At 50.7% G+C, this 18,392-nt stretch overlaps 1 protein-coding gene across 2 annotated transcripts in view; it reads left to right on the forward strand.

Moving 5' to 3' along the window:
* The window catches only part of LIN9 (lin-9 DREAM MuvB core complex component), a 59,147-nt gene extending 43,717 nt beyond the window's left edge, over positions 1 to 15,430 (forward strand). For both annotated transcript variants that reach the window (XM_075339065.1, XM_075339066.1), the window contains exons 13-15: positions 9,889 to 10,068; positions 10,163 to 10,260; positions 13,125 to 15,430. In XM_075339065.1, the coding sequence (XP_075195180.1) occupies positions 9,889 to 10,068; positions 10,163 to 10,260; positions 13,125 to 13,230 (384 nt within the window). In that variant the 3' untranslated portion in view covers positions 13,231 to 15,430. The remainder of the gene's footprint in view (positions 1 to 9,888; positions 10,069 to 10,162; positions 10,261 to 13,124) is intronic.
* The last annotated feature ends 2,962 nt before the right edge of the window (positions 15,431 to 18,392 follow it).

The raw sequence follows: 18,392 nt of genomic DNA on the forward strand, positions 1-18,392 counted from the left end.
GCACTCTCAGGGACACCCGGTGATCCCGTACTTGGACGATCTACTCGTCAAAGCACCCTCCCTCGAGGCATGCCAACGCAGCCTGAATGTTACGCTGGAGACTCTCCAGACTTTCGGGTGGATCATCAATTTGGCAAGGTCAAATCTGTCTCCGACTCAATCACTAACGTATCTCGGCATGGAGTTTCATACTCTATCAGCCATAGTGAAGCTTCCGCTGAACCAGCAGCGTTCACTGCAGACAGAGGTGCAGTCTCTCCTTCAAGGCCAGTCGCACCCCTTAAGGCGCCTCATGCACTTCCTAAGGAAGATGGTGGCAGCCATCGAGGCAGTTCTCTTTGCGCAGTTTCATCTGCGCCAACGGCAATGGGACATTCTCCGCCAATGGGATGGGCAGTCAACCTCCCTGGACGGGAAGTCTCCCTTTCCCTGACGGCCGAGGACTCTCTGCAATAGTGGCTTATTCCCACCTCATTGTCATAGCCCCCATCCTGGGCAGTGGTCACGACAGATACGAGTCTGTCAGGGTGGGGAGCAGTTTGTCTCCGCCACATGGCTCAGGGGACGTGGACTCAGCAGGAGTCCACCCTTCAGATCGATGTTCTGGAAATCGGGGCAGGGTATCTTACCCTATTAGCTTTCCAGAAGTGGCTAGAAAGAGAGCAGATCCGAATCCAGTCGGACATCTCCACAGCGGTGGCATACATCAACCACCAAGGAGGGACACGCAGTCAGCAGCCTTCCAGGAAGTCCGGCGAATCCTCATGTGGGTGGAGGACACAACATCCACCATATCCGCAGTTCACATCCCGGGCGTAGAAAACTGGGAAGCAGACTTCCTCAGTCGCCAGGGCATGGACGCGGGGGAATGGTCCCTTCACCCGGACGTGTTTCAGGAAATCTGTTGCCGCTGGGGGGTGCCGGACGTCGACCTAATGGCGTCTCGGCACACCAACAAGGTCCCGGCATTTATGGCACGATCGCGCGATCACAGAGCTCTGGCGGCAGACGCCTTAGTGCAAGATTGGTCGCAGTTCCGGCTCACATATGTGTTTCCACCTCTGGCACTCTTGCCCAGAGTACTGCGCAAAAATCAGATCCGATTGCAGCCGCGTCATACTCGTCGCACCAGACTGGCCGAGGAGATCGTGGTACCCGGATCTGTGGCATCTCACGGTCGGCCGACCGGGGTCACTACCAGACCGACCAGACTTACTGTCTCAAGGGCCGTTTTCTCCATCGGAATTCTGCGGCCCTGAACCTGACTGTGTGGCCTTTGTGTCCTGGATCCTAGCGTCTTCAGGATTATCCCAAGGGGTCGTTGCCACCATGAGACAGGCTAGGAAGCCCACGTCTGCTAAGATCTACCACAGAACGTGGAAGATTTTCTTAATCTGGTGCTCTACTCAGGGAGTGTCTCCCTGGCCATTTGCATTGCCTACTTTTCTTTCCTTCCTACAATAGGAGTTAGAAAAGGGCTTGTCGCTAGACTCCCTCAAAGGGCAAGTCTCAGCACTATCCGTGTTTTTTTCAGAAGCGTCTAGCACGTCTTTCTAAGGTGCGCACGTTCCCGCAGGGGGTTTGTCATATCGTACCCCCGTACAAGCGGCCGTTAGATCCACGGGATCTGAACAGGGTTCTAGTTGCTCTCCAGAAGCCGCCTTTCGAGCCTCTGAAGGAAGTTTCCTTTTCTCGCCTGTCACAGAAGGTGGCGTTTCTCGTTGCGATCACATCGCTTCGGCGAGTGTCTGAGCTGGCAGCTCTGTCATCCAAGGCTCCCTTCCTGGTGTTTCACCAGGACAAGGTAGTGCTGCGCATCATTCCGGAGTTTCTCCCTAAGGTCGTATCCTCGTTTCATCTTAATCAGGATATCTCCTTACCGTCCTTTTGCACTCATCCGGTTCACCGGTATGAGAATGATTTACGTTTGCTAGATCTGGTGAGAGCACTCAGAATCTACATTTCCCGCACGGCGCCCATACGCCGTTCCGATGCCCTTGTCGCTGGTACGCGCAAGAGGTTGCAGGCTTCTAAAGCGACCCTGGCTCGATGGATCAAAGAACCAATTCTGGAAGCCTACCGTTCTGCAGGGCTTCCGGTTCTTTCAGGGCTGAAAGCCCATTCAACCAGAGCCGTGGGTGCGTCCTGGGCGCTACGACACCAGGCTTCGGCTCAACAGGTGTGCCAGGCAGCTACCTGGTCGAGTCTGCACACTTTCACCAAACATTATCAGGTGCATACCTATGCTTCGGCGGATGCCAGCTTAGGTAGAAGAGTCCTGCAGGCGGCAGTGACATCCCCGTAGGGGAGGGCTGTTTTGCAGCTCTAACATGAGGTATCTCTTTACCCACCCAGGGACAGCTTTTGGACGTCCCAATCGTCTGGGTCTCCCAATAGAGCGCTGAAGAAGAAGGGAATTTTGTTACTTACCGTAAATTCCTTTTCTTCTAGCTCTTATTGGGAGACCCAGCACCCGCCCTGTTGTCCTTCGGGATTTCTTGGTTGTTTGCGGGTACACATGTTGTTCATGTTGAACGGTTTTTCAGTTCTCCGACGTTATTCGGAGTTAATTTGTTTAAACCAGTTATTGGCTTCCTCCTTCTTGCTTTGGCACTAAAACTGGAGAACCCGTGATACCACGGGGGGGTATAGCCAGAAGGGGAGGGGCCTTGCACTTTTTAGTGTAGTGCTTTGTGTGGCCTCCGGAGGGCAGTAGCTATACCCCAATCGTCTGGGTCTCCCAATAAGAGCTAGAAGAAAAGGAATTTACGGTAAGTAACAAAATTCCCTTCATTTATAGGGTGGTTCCAAATAAAATTATCTTGCACAGTGCAAAAATACAAAGACTGTATAAAGATACAGGAAAGTTGTCAGGTATCTTTTGACATAATCTTTGTATTTTTGCACCGTGCAGTATTATTTATTTCATTTGTAACCACCCTATAAATAGCGTATACCGTATTTTTCGGACTATAAGACGCACCCTGGTTTTAGAGGAGGAAAATACGAAAATAAAATTTTAACCAAAAAATGTGGTCATGACACACTGTTATGGGGCGAGGATCTGCTGATGACACTGTTATGGGAGTAATGTCCCCAAATTCTCTACTAAGGTACCTCATCCTGGTAATAACCCTCCTGCCTTGTATATGATCCTGCTCATATACCCCCCATCCATCCTGCTCATATACCCCCCATCCATCCTGCTCATATACCCCCCATCCATCCTGCTCATATACCCCCCATCCATCCTGCTCATATACCCCCCATCCATCCTGCTCATATACCCCCCATCCATCCTGCTCATATACCCCCCATCAATCCTGCTCATATACCCCCCATCCATCCTGCTCATATACCCCCCCATCCATGATGCTCATATACCCCCCCCATCCATCCTGCTCATAATATACCCCCATCCTGGTATATGGCCTGTATCCTATGGCACAGAAAAAAAATAAAATAAACATTTATACTCACCTTTCCTAACTCCCTGCAGCACCGATCATCTTCCTCTCTGTCTCAGCTGCAGCGCCGCTGTGTGGAGCAGTCACCGTGTGTGGAGCCGTCCTCCTGCAGCATCGCAATGTCTTCTGAAGTTCCTGTCTGTCCCGGTCAGCTGATCTGTGTGGACACTAGCGGCGCGCACAGCGACGATGTCATCGCTGTGCTCACCGCTTTCTACACAGATCAGCTGCCCGGGACAGACAGGAACTTCAGAAGACATCGCGATGCTGCAGGAGGACGGCTCCACACACGGTGACGGGTGAGTGTACTGATTCACTGCACCCCGCACTGATGATGGGGCGCGGGGGGCAGTGAATATAGCCGCACATGATCACTCCAGGCTGTAGTTGCCAGGGGTGATCATGTGGGCCGGCTGTTAATAATGCGAGCAGTGGGAAGAGGCGGCAGACATACGTGCGGCCTCAGGAGGACGAGCTGACGTTAGTCTCTCACAAGGCCGCCATTCTTTGTCATAAAATGGTTTTACTTTTGCTTCCTCCTGTCCTGCGTTACAGCAGAAACGTCAGGATGCTTCCCTTTTATTACTTCTTTCTTCATCGTTCCTTATGGGAGACCCAGACCATGGGTGTATAGCTTCTGCCTCCGGAGGACACACAAAGTACTACACTCAAACGTGTAGCTCCTCCCTCCTAGCATATACACCCCCTGGTAGCCAGTCCTAGCCAGTTTCAATGCTTTGTGTTCAGGAGGTCACACACACATGCATTCTCTGATTTTTGATTTTTGATTTTTTGGATTTCAAAGATTTGGAAGAAAAGCGGGTCCAATCTGGACTCCCGGCATGTCCCTTCTCACCCCACTGTGTCGGCGGTGCTGTTAAGGTTGACTTTACAAGGCTGGAGCCTTCACATGCCGCGCTCCTTCACCATCCCCTGGGGCTCTGGCTTGAAGTGGGAGCCATCACGGTTCTTTCTGCCTTGCAGGAGACCGGTCTCCATCCGCAGCCCTGTTCAGGATCCTGTCGGACGGAGCGTTTAACCACCCCCAGGGACATGGCACCTGCGTCTCAAAAGCTAAGTATTGAGACGTTTTTACCACAGAAAGTGGTCGTTCCAGGGGCCCCTTGTACTTTATTTATTGGGGGGAGAGTGTTATGTGACTGTGGTAACATTTCCGGCCGGTTCTCCAGTTTTCACTGGAGAACCGCGCCGATGGTGCCTGCACGCTGGCCGCATGTTTAAATCTAGGCCCCGGCTTCGCCTGAGGCCTAGTTTCGGTTTCACTCCCCCTGCATGTCAGCATGCAGAGGGACAGTGTGGCTCCGCCCAGCGGCTGTTCAGCACAGGGAACGGACACTCCTCACTGAGGAAAGATTCCCTCCCCTGTATACCTCATTTGCCCGCTCTCAGAGTAGGCCCCGCCCCCTCTCCTCGCTCCGGTCGCCATTTTCTCAGCGTTCTCAATGTCTGCATAGGCACAGAGATACCACATTGTGACAAATGGGGGGCCTGGGCTGGGGGACTGGAGGGCACAGAAATGTATGTTAAACGGTCTGGCAAGCCACAACCTCCAGTTGTGCAGCTGCTTATATTCTCTGTTTATATACTCTGCTGGGGGTCATTCTGGAGATACATTCCCTCACAGAGCCCCCACTTCTGCAGCATGTCTCACATCAGAGCAAGGCTGCAAGGCTGTTCTTAATACGCACTGCATGTAGACTCGTACTGCCTGTACTGAGCACATGAACACAGTGGTCCCTCAGCCTGGAGGCTCGTCAGTGGTCCCTCCAGCTGCTCCGGGGGTGCTGAGCATGCATTAGCCCCCTTCTCAGGGCGCTTCGGCTGCTACGGCTCGCTCAGCAAAGCTCTCAGAGGACTCTTCATCTCAGACCCCGTCCTCCTAAAATGGAGACGCAGGGTCCCCTGTCCTTCCCCGTCCCGCAGCTCTGATTCACGAGCTGACTCACTGGACGAGGAGGATGTCCTTACTGGGGGCTCAGACGCTACTTAATGTACCATTGATCGGTCCGAAGGGATGCAGATGCTAATGATTTGATTGCGTCCATTATATTTGTACTGGACCTCAATCCGCCTGTATCAGGGGAGTATCCCCCTCTGGCAGAAAGGCATCAGTATACCTTAAGAGAACAAGGAGTGTGTTCCTTAACCACTCCAGTTTTCAGCCCACTGTGACCAAGCCCAGAGCCTGTCCTGACAGACTCTTCCCAAAGCGTGGTTCTGATGACTGTTTCCCCCTTCCACCAGAGGTGGTCAAGGAGTGGGCTTATTCACCAAGGGTGGTCCCTCCGGTGTCTAGTATTTCAGCCCGGATAGTTGTATCAGTGGCTGACGGCACCTCTCTAAGGTTCCCACTGTACATTAATTCTGTACTGGACCTCAATCCGCCAGTATCAGAGGAGCAACCCTCTCTGGCAAAAAGGCACCAGTTTTCCTTGCCTAAGAGAACAAGGAGTGTGTTCCTTAACCGCTCCAGTTTTCAGGCCACTGTGACCAAGCCCAGGGTCTGCTCTGGCAAACGCTTCCCAAAGCGTGGTTCTGATGACAGTTTTCCCCTTCCACCAGAGGTGGTCAAGGAGTGGGCTCATTCACCAAAGGTGGTCCCTCCGGTGTTTAGACTCTCAGCCCGGACGTTGTATCAGTGGCTGATGGCTCCTCACTTACGGCTTTGCTGTCCGCCGGGTTGTCCTTCTGGCCAAATCTGTATGGAGGCGGCAGGGGCCTCGTTCTCCACAGCTTTTGCAGCAGTGCGGCTTTCAAAGTCATCTCTGCTTCTCTTGAGGAGATGCATTCCCTCACAGGGACTCTTTGCCCGAAATGGTTGCCTTAACTTCCAGACTTCAGTCTTTTCATCCTATACCATGTCTGCCATGCTGGAGACTCTCACCGCACTGCGGTGGCCTCGGCTAATTTTCTCGCTATCCGCAGGCTCCGGTGGCTTCGGAAGCGGAAGGCGGATGCTTCTAAAGAAGTTCCTTGCTGGGCTCCCTTGTGCTGGGACCAGACTATTCGGGAACAACTGGATGAAATTATTAAGGAAGCTCTTGGCGGGAAGAGTTTCTTCCATGCCACAAACCTAAACCAGGAAACCTGTCCAGGACAGGAATCAGTCGAGGTTTCGTTCTTTTTGTTCCTCCATCTGATCGTTCTCTAAGCCCTCGGCCTTGTCCACTGGCTCAGCCAAGGATCATAAACCCAAATGGCGCACGAGAAGACCGCAGGAGATGCTGCCACTAAGTCAGCCTCCTCCTGGCTTTCTAGCCACGCCAGCAACGTCCTTGGTCGGTGGCAGGCTCTCCCACTTTGGCGACGTATGGTTTTAACACGTCTCCGATCAGTGGGTGCGAGATACCATCTCCCACGGCTACAGGATAGAATTCTATCCAGCCGCCAAACAGATTTTTTCTGTCAACTCCCCCCTGCTCCAAGGCCGCCGCCTTCTCACAGGCTGTGGCATTCTTGCAGGCCACTGGAGTAATTGTACCGGTTCCCGACTGGGAACGGTTCTGAGATTTCTGCTTAAATCTATTCCTAGTACCCGAGGAGGGCGGTGCCTTCCGACCTGGATCTCAAGCTTCTCAAGCATGTTCAGGTGCGGCAGTTTCGCATAGAGTCTCTGCGATCAATCAATGACCCAAGGAGATTCCCTAGCATCCATCGACATCAGAGATGCCTATCTGCATGTGCCAATCGCAGTTTCACACCAGCGTTGGCTACGTTTTGCAATCAGAGTGGTCCAATTCGTGACTCTTCCCTTGGGGTTAGCCACGGCCCCTCGAGTATTCTCAAGGTCGGGGCAGCTGTGATTGCGGTCCTGCACCTCTAGGGGTTGGCAGTGATCCTTTTGTCCTGGACAGCCTTCTAGTCTGGGCTTCATCCAGTGCAGACTGTTAGCGGAGTGCCTCGCTCACTCTCGCCACTCTAACCAATTCGGGTGGTTTGTCATTCTGTCCAAGTCCACTCTGACTTCGACCCAGAAGTTCACATACTCAGGGACGCAATTCGAGACTCTGTCGGCACTTGTGAAGCTGCCCTTAGTCAAACAGCAGTCCCTCCGCTGGCGGTCGACGTCGTTCCATCAGGCACCTAATACAGGTGCTGGATCAGTTGGTGGTGTCAATGGAAGCGATTCCTTTGCCCAGTTCCATCTGCGTCCTCTGCGGCTGGATATTTTCCGCTGTTGGAACAAGCGGACTTCCTCCTTCCACGGGGCGGTGGCTTCGCCACAGACCAGGGGCTCGTTTCAGTGGTGGCTTCGTCCCCTCTGTCTCAGGGACGCTCCTTCCTGGCTCCGTCCCGGGGGATCCTCACCAAGATGCTAGTCTATCCGGCTGGGGAGCAGTATATCTCCACCATGGAGCGCAGGGCACTTGGACTCTGTCCGAATCAGCCCTCTGGATCAATGTGCTGGAAATCAGAGCTGTGTTTATAGCTCTCTAAGCCTTTCACCATCTGTTGGCGGCCAGGCACATTCAAGTCCAGTCAGACAACGCTACAGCGTTTGCCTACATCAACCTCCAGGGCGGGACACTCAGCCGCCTGGCAATGTTGGAGGTTCATCGCATTCTTCAGTGGATGGAGGACTCCTAGTCCACCATATCCACAGCCCACATCCCAGACGTGGAAAACTGGGAGGCTGATTGTCTCAGCCGTCAAACCGTGGATCCACGATCCTCAGGTTTTTGCGGCAGACGCACTGGGTCAAGTTTGGTCCCAGCTTTGTCTGTCTTACGTGTTTCACCCTCTAGTTCTTGCCCAGAGTCCTGCGCAAGATCAGAAAGGAGGGCCGTCGGGTCATTCTCATTACTCCAGACTGACCCAGGCAAGCTTGGTACCCTGACCTGCTCCGTCTGTCCGTAGAGGTGCCATAGCATCTCCCGGACTGTCCAGACCTTCTCTCACGAGGTCCGTCCTTCCGCCAGAACCTGCGGCTCTCAGATTGACGGCGTAGCGTTTGAGTCATGGATCTTGTCGACTTCTGGTATCCCTCCTGAAGTCATCTCCACTATGACTCGAGCTCGGAAGTATCCTTGGCCTTTTGGCCTTGCCGACCCTCCTGTCCCATCTACAGTCCGGTCTGCAGCTAGGACTATCCCTCAATTCCCTTAAGGGACAGGTCTCGGCTCTATCAGTATTGTGCCAGCGGCGTATCGCCCGGCTGGCCCAGGTGCGCTCCTTCATGCAGGGCGTATCTCACATCATTCCGCCTTACCGGCGGCCCTTGGAGCCCTGGGACCTTGATTCGGTCCTCACGGCTTCCGGAAACCCCCCTTTGAGCCTCTTAGGGAGGTTTTCTTAGTTTAGTCTTTCACAGAAAGTGGTCTTTCTAGTGGCCATAACTTCCCTCAAGAGAGTCTCTGTTTGGCTGCACTCTCTTCGGAGTCCTCCCTTCATCAAGACAAGGTGGTTCTCCGTCCGACTCCGGACTTTCTCCCTAAGGTGGTTGCTGTTCCACCTTAACCGGGGCATTTTCCCTGCCTTCCTTTTGTCCGGCTCCTGTTCATCGCTTTGAATGGGCGTTGCATACTCTGGATCTGGTGCGGGCGCTCCGGATCTATGTGTCTCGCACCGCTGTTCTTAGGCGGTGCACCTCTCTTTTGTGCTGACTGCTGGTCAGCGTAAGGGCCTTTCGGCTTTTAAGCCGACCCTGGCTCGTTGGTTTAGGTCGGCCATTTCCGATACCTACCAGTGTACTCAAGTGCCTCTCCCGCCGGGGATCAAGGCACACTTGACCAGAGCTGTCGGTGCCTCTTAGGCTTTCAGGCCCAGGCTACGGCTCAGCAGGTCTGTCAGACTGCCATTTGGACTAGTCTGCATACTTTTTCGAAGCACTACCAAGTGCATGCTCTTGCTTCGGCAGATGCGAGCTTGGGCAGACGCATCCTTCAGGCGGCTGTCGCCCATTTGTGAAGTTAGGTTTCGCCTACTTCTCAGTTTTTCTGTTTATTCCCACCCATGGACTGCTTTAGAACGTCCCATGGTCTGGGTCTCCCATAAGGAACGATGAAGAAAAAGAGAATTTTGTTACTTACCGTAAATTCTTTTTCTTATAGTTCCGACATGGGAGACCCAGCACCCTCCCGTTGCCTGTTGGCAGGTTTCTTGTTCCGTGTGTTATCACCGGCTGTTGTTGTAGACAGAGGTTCCGGTTGTTCCGGGTTTTGCTCTGTCTCTACTTGTGGGTGGATGTCCTCCTTCAGCTTTTGCACTAAACTGGCTAGGACTGGCTACCAGGGGGTGTATATGCTAGGAGGGAGGAGCTACACGTTTGAGTGTAGTACTTTGTGTGTCCTCCGGAGGCAGAAGCTATACACCCATGGTCTGGGTCTCCCATGTCGGAACTATAAGAAAAAGAATTTACGGTAAGTAACAAAATTCTCTTTTTTTATATTATTTTGCATAGGTTGCCCAAGATCAGGGACTCCAGCCAGCGAACCAGCCAACCGACATGAGACGGCGCTGCGAGGACGAGGCCCACGAGATGGTCCGTCAGGCCAACACGTCCAGCGGGCAGCCATGCGTGCAGAGCGAGAGCCTGACAGACCTGATATCCCGGCTCACGGCTATCCTCCTACAGATAAAAGTACGTCGCCCACACCGGAGCCTCCGATATGGACGGCTGCCCTGCGTCACCCCCCAGGACCCTGTAACCCGTGCGCCCTCTTTTTCTCTTGCAGTGCCTCGCAGAAGGAGGAGACCTCAACTCTTTTGAGTTTAAGTCTTTAACAGATTCTATTAATGACATAAAGAATTCAATAAACCCTTCTAATATCGGGTAAGTGCTGGAATAACTCCTGGAATAACTGGGAAATAACATTCCTTTTTTTTTTTTTTTTTTTTCTTTTTTTTGTTTGTTTTAGCCCTTCATATTTAATTTTTCTTAGCCTTTATTTTTGGCACAAAAAACCTTTTACTTCTTGATTTGGCGGGCGTCCGAACGGGGGGACTTTTTCTAACATAGTCAAAGTTGGACCATAACCAGCCTATCTCTCCAATTATCGGTCAGTGACTAATCACGGCTCGGGCTGACATCAGACGCCCATTTTCCCTTTCATCATCCCTTTTGGAGCTTACAGAGTGCAATGTTTGATATTTGTATATTTTTTGTGCCAAATTGTGCCTGTTCCCCTATTTAATACCTCTTGTTACCCCACCATCCATTCCTTTTGTTTCACTTGTGTTTTTGTGGGGTTTTTTTACCTACGATCATCCCTCATTTCCCGTTTTCCTTGCTTCTTTAGCCTTAGCACAACTCAATGTCTTGGGAACTTCTCTATTTTGTGTGTAACTAACTTTTTCCAATTTTCCGTACAACTTTTCCACCTGTTGAAGCAACAACATTCATGTAATGAAAATGTCCCGCAGGTCATTTTCTGCAGAAGAGGCCTATGCGTTTCTTGCCTCCGACACGGAGTCGGCGAGCGAGGATGACACCCCGGTCATCCTGTCATCCTCCTCCTCATCCGGCGAGGAGGAGCCGCCGGAACCCCCAAGAAGGCACCGCTACACAACCAGAAAGGCCGCCCCCGAAACTAGCGACCCCGCATGGACCTCCCCTCCTGACAGTTACCAGCCTGTGATCCCAGAGTTTACGGCCAGCTCGGGGATCATGTTTGGCGCGGCGCGGCTGAGAAAGATCGACTTTTTCAAGATCTATTTCACTGACGGTTTCGTTAAGTTAATGGTGACCCAGACAAACCTGTACGCCCAGCAGTTTTTGGCACGAAACCCCACATCCGTTTATGCCCAGCCCCACAGGTGGACCCCCGTAACCGTAGCGGAGATGATGAGATTCTGGGGTCTTTTATTGAAAATGGGGCTATGGAAGAAGCCGTCCATCAGGGACTATTGGAGCGCGGACTTCTTGTACCACACCTTCATATTCCACGCCGCCATGCCTAGGACGCGTTTTGAAGCCATACTCCGGTTCCTCCATTATAACGACAGCGCGCAGTCCAAACCTAGAGAAGACCCCGGCTTCGACTGCTTTTATAAAATTCGGCCTCTCATCCAGCATTTCAGTTTCAAGTTTGCCCAGGCGTACACCCCCGAGAGGCGCTTGTCCATCGGCGAGTCCCTGGTCCATTTTAAAAGGGGGCTTCACTTCTGCCAGTCTCTGCAGCGAAAGAGGGTGAGGTATGGCATCAAAATGCACAAGCTGTGCGAGAGTACGTCCGGGTACGTCTGCAACTTTAGGATTTACAGTGGGAAGGGCTGCAGGGTTGAAGCCCCTGGGTGCCCAAACTTTTTAGGTACTGGTGGTAAAATAGTGTGGGATTTGGTATACCCACTTTTGGACCGTGGCTACCACCTCTACCTGGATCATTTTTATACCAGTGTGCCTCTATTAAAGTGCTTGGCGTCCAAAGGTACCGCGGCGTGCGGCATTGTAAGGGTAAAGGAGAAAGGCCTCTCTGCCGGTCTACTAGGGCAGAGACTTGAAAAGGGCGAAAGCAGGGCACTGTGCAGCGGCAACGTACTGTGCGTCCGATATAAGGACAAGCGAGAGGTCCATGTGTTAAGCACACTACACGGGCTCAGCAGCACCCCCGACACAGTACACGGCACCGGTGCCAAGACCGGAGCACCAGCCTGTGCCCAGGAGTGTACTAAGTACATGAGAGGGGTCGATCTGTCCGATCAAATGCTGGAGCCGTACAGCGCCGCGCGGCAGATGAGGTTGTGGTACAAGAAGTTGGCGCTACACATAGTCCAGATGGCGCTATATAACGCCTACGTGCTGTCCCGCCGTGCCGGGCACCGGGGGACCTTCCCGGAATTTCAAGAGGCGGTGATCCGGCATCTGTTACTTGGAGTCCCCGAAGAGCAGGCACCAACCACCTCATCTTTTGCAATGGAGTCCACCCGTACCGTGCTAGGGCAACATTTCCCCGGTAAGGTTCCCCAAACCGGAAAGGTGGGAAGTAGCCAGAAAAGGTGCAGGGTCTGCTCCAAAAACGGGATAAGGAAGGACACCAGTTACCAGTGCGACAGCTGCCCCGTAAAACCCGGGCTGTGCATGAAGAACTGCTTCAGGATCTATCACACCTCCCCGATATTCGGGGACAAGAAAAAGCCGGGCACGTCTTCTGCGAGCGAGGATTCCCGCGTTGTGCCCGGGCAACATTTTCCCAGCGAAGTACCCAATACCGGGAAGAAGGGAAGGTCCCAAAAGAGGTGCCGGGTCTGCTTCAAGCGGGGGATAAGGAGGGAAACCATTTATCAGTGCGGCACCTGCCCCGTAAAGCCCGGACTGTGCATGAAGGACTGTTTTAGGATTTATCACACCTCCCTTTGATACTGATTTTATTAAAGTCTCCCCCTAGTCTTTTATGCCCTCAATAGAAACCGTAGGGACCCCCAAAACGATAGGATGGACAGTATTCATATCCTGCCACTTCCGAGCCTGCGGGTGTAGGTGCTACTGATATTGGGGTGGGGGTTAGGAAGCGACCGGATGTGCTGGGAAGGGAAGAACGCCGCAACGTCTGCTGGAGCCGCTTCCAACGGATGCGATTCGAAGAAGACAGGGTCGTGCGTCGCTCATGTCTGGCCCGCCCCTGTGTAAGATCCATGCTTGCTGTCAGTGAATGGAATCATTCCCGAGGCTTAAACCCCTGTGTTTGTCTCTCCCTGCAGCTGTTTTCAGAACAACGTCGAGATCCACGTGGCACACATTCAGAGCGGACTGAGTCAGATGGGAAACCTGCACGCCTTCTCCGCCAATAACACAAACAGGGACTGAGAATCCGCCCACGCTTTTTTTTTTTTTTTGGGGGGGGGGGGATTTTTTTTATCCACTCCCCCCTCTTTCAGCTGGACTTGTCTATAAATTGCAGATAAGACTCTTGTTTGTATTAAAAGTAAAACGAAAAAAAAAAAGTTAACCAGCATTACGGACCTCACCTATTTTAATGGCGCCATGGAGTCGCAGTAAAAAAAAAAAAATGCGCCAATTTGCGGATTGAAGAGGAAATTTTGATCTCCGAGCGACCCCTGCAGACGATCCTCCCTCCCGGTTTTCGCAGTCACACAATATCCGGCTTCAGTTTTTATTTTTTGAAGTCAGTGGCTTTGTAACCGCAGCTTTAAAGAGCGACTCCCAATGACCAGTCATTGAAGGACACCCGAAACGTCAAAGGACCTGCAAGAAGAATTTAAATTATTCCCCCCCCCTAAAAATGAATTTTGGGCCTCCTATATATGATGCACTTAAAGGGGACCTGTTCGCTCTCTTTTTTTGATTTGTCAGTCGTAATGCTTGTTGTCCCAATGAAATAGCCAGGTTTTTATAGAAATCTATATTGTACTGTACCTCTGTTGTTCCTCCGGGAAATTTAAGTGACAACTAGGCATTGCCATTTCCTGTTGTCGAAGTAGTGCGACTACACAATCTGACACTGGCAACTTTGTCAAGTTTTTTTAGGTCAGTCGTCAATGTATCCATACATTTCCAGGAGGAGTAACAGAGGGACATATATAGTTATAACAAAATATGCTCCAGATACATTTGATGGGCAGTACAAGTGCAAGAGCGTTGACAGATACTCTTTAACCATCATTCATTGAAGTTTCTACTACATATTTGTTTCAATTCCTTCGATTTTTCAAGATCTCTGCTTGCTGCTCTGGATGTTTCAATGCACAGACAAAAAAAATAAATCTGTACAGACCTGATACTGCTTACGGCTGACTACTGCAATGGTAGAATCGTAAAGGTGATCCTCTAGAAGCTCAATACAACTGCTGCACAAATGTTCCCATTCACTGACAGCAAGTAGGGATCTTGAAATGGCCGGAGATTAAAGCGCAAAATATCTAACATTTGCAAACGCTTATATTAAACTGCTCATGTCCAACCTGGAATCGGGGGTCAGAGCTCCACATCTGCTTCCCTTCACGCAGCCATAGCCTTAAAGAATGATGTTTTGGTGGCCACCACCAGGGGGAGCTCAAGTGCTTTACTGAAGACATGCAGTGAGCTCCCCCTGGTGGTGGTCAGAGACACAGCATTTTATCATATTTGGTATCTGAAGGAAAGGGGAGCAGAGAATTTGGAGCTCAGACTCCTAGACGCATCGGCACAGAAATGCTAATCAGAGTTGGGGCTCCACTTTAAGCTTTATTAATGGGAAACCAAAGTGTGGCTTCAATTCGGAGATGCATCGCTAGAGATATTTGGTCATTTCTTAAGCGTAAGTCCCTTTTTAATTGGACAGCCTTGTCCTAAACATTGACTAAGAGGGGATATAGCTATATATACACACACCCACACAATATTTTTCGGACTGTAAGATGCACTTTTCCTCCCAAAACTTTGGGAGAAAAGTGAGGGGTTTGTCTTAAAATCCAAATGTAGCTTACTGGGTGGTGGGGAGGGGGGTGGAGAGTGTACCGGGGCCTTCGGAGGCCGTGCAGAGGCTGCTGCTGCTGGGTCTGCAGGCGGTGAGTGCTTCAGATAATGGCGCCCAGAGCTGGCGCGTGCGAAGATTGAGCTCTCGGCTCAAGATCTCATCTGCGCATGTGCCGCCTCCGGGCCCATTGACCTCCCAGCAGTGGAGAGAGGTCAATGAACGTAATGACAAGCTGAGATCTCATCTGTGCACGCGCCACCTCCAGGTGCCATTATTGAAGACCTCACAACCCCAGCACACCTGCCACCGCCAACAGTTTCTGGGACAGCATCTGGGACACCCATCAGCTGGACCGCCCGCAGTATTGCCCTACTCCAGCACCGCCCCTGCCTCCTGTGACCCTGCCCCCCTCTGGTAAGACACCACCGGATTATAAGACTGAACCCATTTTTTTTCACCCTTTTGTTTTTTCTCTTAATTTGGGGTGCGTCTTATAATCCAGTCCCTATACATATATATTATATACAGGGTGGTCCAAAAGTAGGTGGACAGTGTGTGTAATAGGGTTATCAAACATGGTGTAAAGTGAAACTGGCTCAGTTGCCCTTAGCAACCAATCAGATTCCACTTTTCATTCTTCACAGACTCTTTGGAAAATGAAAGGTGGAATCTGATTGGTTGCCAAGGGCAACTGAGTCAATCAGATTCCACCTTTCATTTTCCAAAGAGTCTGTGAAGAATGATAAGGTGGAATCTGATTGGTTGCTAAGGGCAACTGAGTCAGGGTTATCAAATATGGTGTAAAGTGAAACTGACTCAGTTGCCCTTAGCAACCAATCAGATTCCACCTTTCATTCTTCACAGACTCTTTGGAAAATGAAAGGTGGAATCTGATTGGTTGCTAAGGGCAACTGAGTCAGTTTCACTTTACACCATACTTGATAACCCTATTACACATACTGTCCACCTACATTTGGACCACCCTGTATAATATATACACACACCCCTACAGTATAATATATATAATATTCCCAGGGTGATGACACAACCCCCTTTTTAAATTCGGCCTTTTCAGTCTCACTCGGCCTCCTTAAACATAACACAGAAATATAACTGGGACCCCCTCTAAGAAATCGCTGGATATGTAAAGTTCTTCTCATAGTTAGAGGTTCCATATTAATAACGCTAAACCCCAACCACGTGTCGGCAAACGTCGCCCACCTAGGTTTGGGTCTTTCGGAAGTCGCCCCACATTGCTAAGTGTACCCCCCCCCCATCCCAGTGGATGTGACTTATGAATTGTCATATAGCAGGTATCCAGAGCATTGCAGACTCCCCCTATCCCCCCCCCCCCATCTCCCCAGATGTTTATATTGTAGAGACTTGTGTATCGGGGGTGAACGATGAAATATTTCACATTTGTTTTAAGAGCTAGATGTAGGTAAAGTGTTCCCCAATATTTTAGAGCCCACAAATAATGAAGTATTTTATGGTATTGTACAGAGCAGAGATGCCGCGGGGTCCAGACCCTCAGGCGCTTGTATAGTTTAAAAAGAAAAAAAATATTCTAAGAGTTTTGGTGTACTGTGTATGCTTTATTTCCTGAGGATGGACATGTTATATGTATGTGTGGTCGTCTTATCAAAGGGTTTTTTTTGTAATAAAAATTAAAGCAGTGTATGGTTAGCGAGACCCAAGATAATAGGCGGTGCACACTGAATTCTACTCCAGAGCTGCACTCACTATTCTGCTGGTGCAGTCACTGTGTAAATACAGTACATTACTAGTCCTGGACTGAACCTGGGTTACATCCTGTATTATACCCCAGAGCTATACTCACTATTCTGCTAGTGCAGTCACTGTGTACATACATTACTTATCCCATAGTGATCCTGAGTTGTAACGGGCGGACCCGGACCATAAAAGTCCAGATCCCTGCGTGCTCAAAAGAACCCGTGCACCAGGTCCGGAGTTCTCCAGGTAACGATCCGAGTCCAGTCAGACAGGTAGTAACACAAAAAAAAAAAAAAGGAGCGAAAATAAGAATAATGCAAGGGCGCTATACTCACTGGTCTCTGTGCGGCTGTACACTGCTTCCAGGTCCGCTCATTAGTTTCATGTATATGCACTGCTTCCCCCACCCACTGGCAGTCCACGTGTCTGATTGGGGTAAACGCGCCCCCAGCCTGTGTGATGGGATATCTGACTGCAACCAATCACAGGCTCTGTCTGCGTCTAGATTGATGTAAAAATACATTTAAAAAATTGTCGTAGGGTCTCCCCATATTATGATACCCTGCACAGATAAAGCACACAGCTACAGGCTGCAGCCCCCAGCCGAGCTCTTATCTTGACTGTGTATCAAAATAAAAGGAACCACAATTTTTCTTTTTTTTTTTAAATGGTTTTTTTTTTTTGTTTTGTTTTTTTTAATGGTCTGGTCACCCCCCCCTTCCCATCTTGATTCCTAGCCATGATAAAGCAGACAGCTGGGGCTGGTATTCTCAGGCTTAGGGGGCCAAATAGTTATTAAAAATAGTCTGCAGCCGCCCAGGATTGTCACATTCATTACATGTGACAATCCCGGAACTTTACCCGGCTCATCCCGATTGCCCTGGTGCAGTGGCAAATCAGGGCAATAAGGGGTTAATACAACCTCACAGCTGCCACTAAGCACTAAATTAGTAATGGGAGGTGTTTGAGACCCCTATTGTTAATATTGTAAGTGAAAAGAAATAAACACAAACACCAAAAAAAATACTTTAAATTAAATACAAAAAAAAACACCCTCTTGCACCAATTTATTAACCCAAGAAACACTCAGGTTTGACGTAATCCACGCGAGGTCCCACGAGGATTCCAGCTCTGCTACATCTGAAGTGTCAGCACTCGGCCATAGAATATGACCGGCTGCTGTGTGCTTCAGGCAGAGACTGCAAAGAGCGTGGATGTTACTCAGGTTATTTGCGGTCACAGCTAGAGGTTCCCACAGTCCTCCAACTGTGATTGCAGGTAACCTGACCTGAGGTGACCTCATTGAACTGAGTGACCTCACTTCAGATGAGGTCACGGAGTTCATAGACCTGCATCTCCTGGCTGAAAACTGGTTTTCTTTATCGTGCCTATGGGAGACCCAGACATTGGGTGTATAGCTTCTGCCTCCGGAGGACACACAAAGTACTACACTAAAAAGTGTAGCTCCTCCCTCTGAGCTTATACACCCCCTGGAGAAACCAGATCTAGCCAGTTCATTGCTTTGTGTTCAGGAGGCATACATCCACACATGCATTCTCATCTGATTTTTCATTTTTTTGGAAAGAGTTTGAAGAAAAGCGGGTCCAAGTCTGGACCCCCGGCATGTCCCTTCTCACCCCACTGTGTCGGCGGTGTTGTTAAGGTTGATTCCAAGGCTGGAGCCTTACATGCCGCGCTCCTTCACCATCCCTCGGGCTCTGGCTTGAAGTGGGAGCCAGCACGGTTCTCCATGCTTTGCAGGAGACCGGTCTCCATCCGCAGCCCTTCAGGATCCTGCTGGACGGAGCACTCATCCCCA

Source organism: Anomaloglossus baeobatrachus, chromosome 3, assembly GCF_048569485.1.
Source record: "Anomaloglossus baeobatrachus isolate aAnoBae1 chromosome 3, aAnoBae1.hap1, whole genome shotgun sequence".
Lineage (NCBI taxonomy): Eukaryota > Metazoa > Chordata > Amphibia > Anura > Aromobatidae > Anomaloglossus > Anomaloglossus baeobatrachus.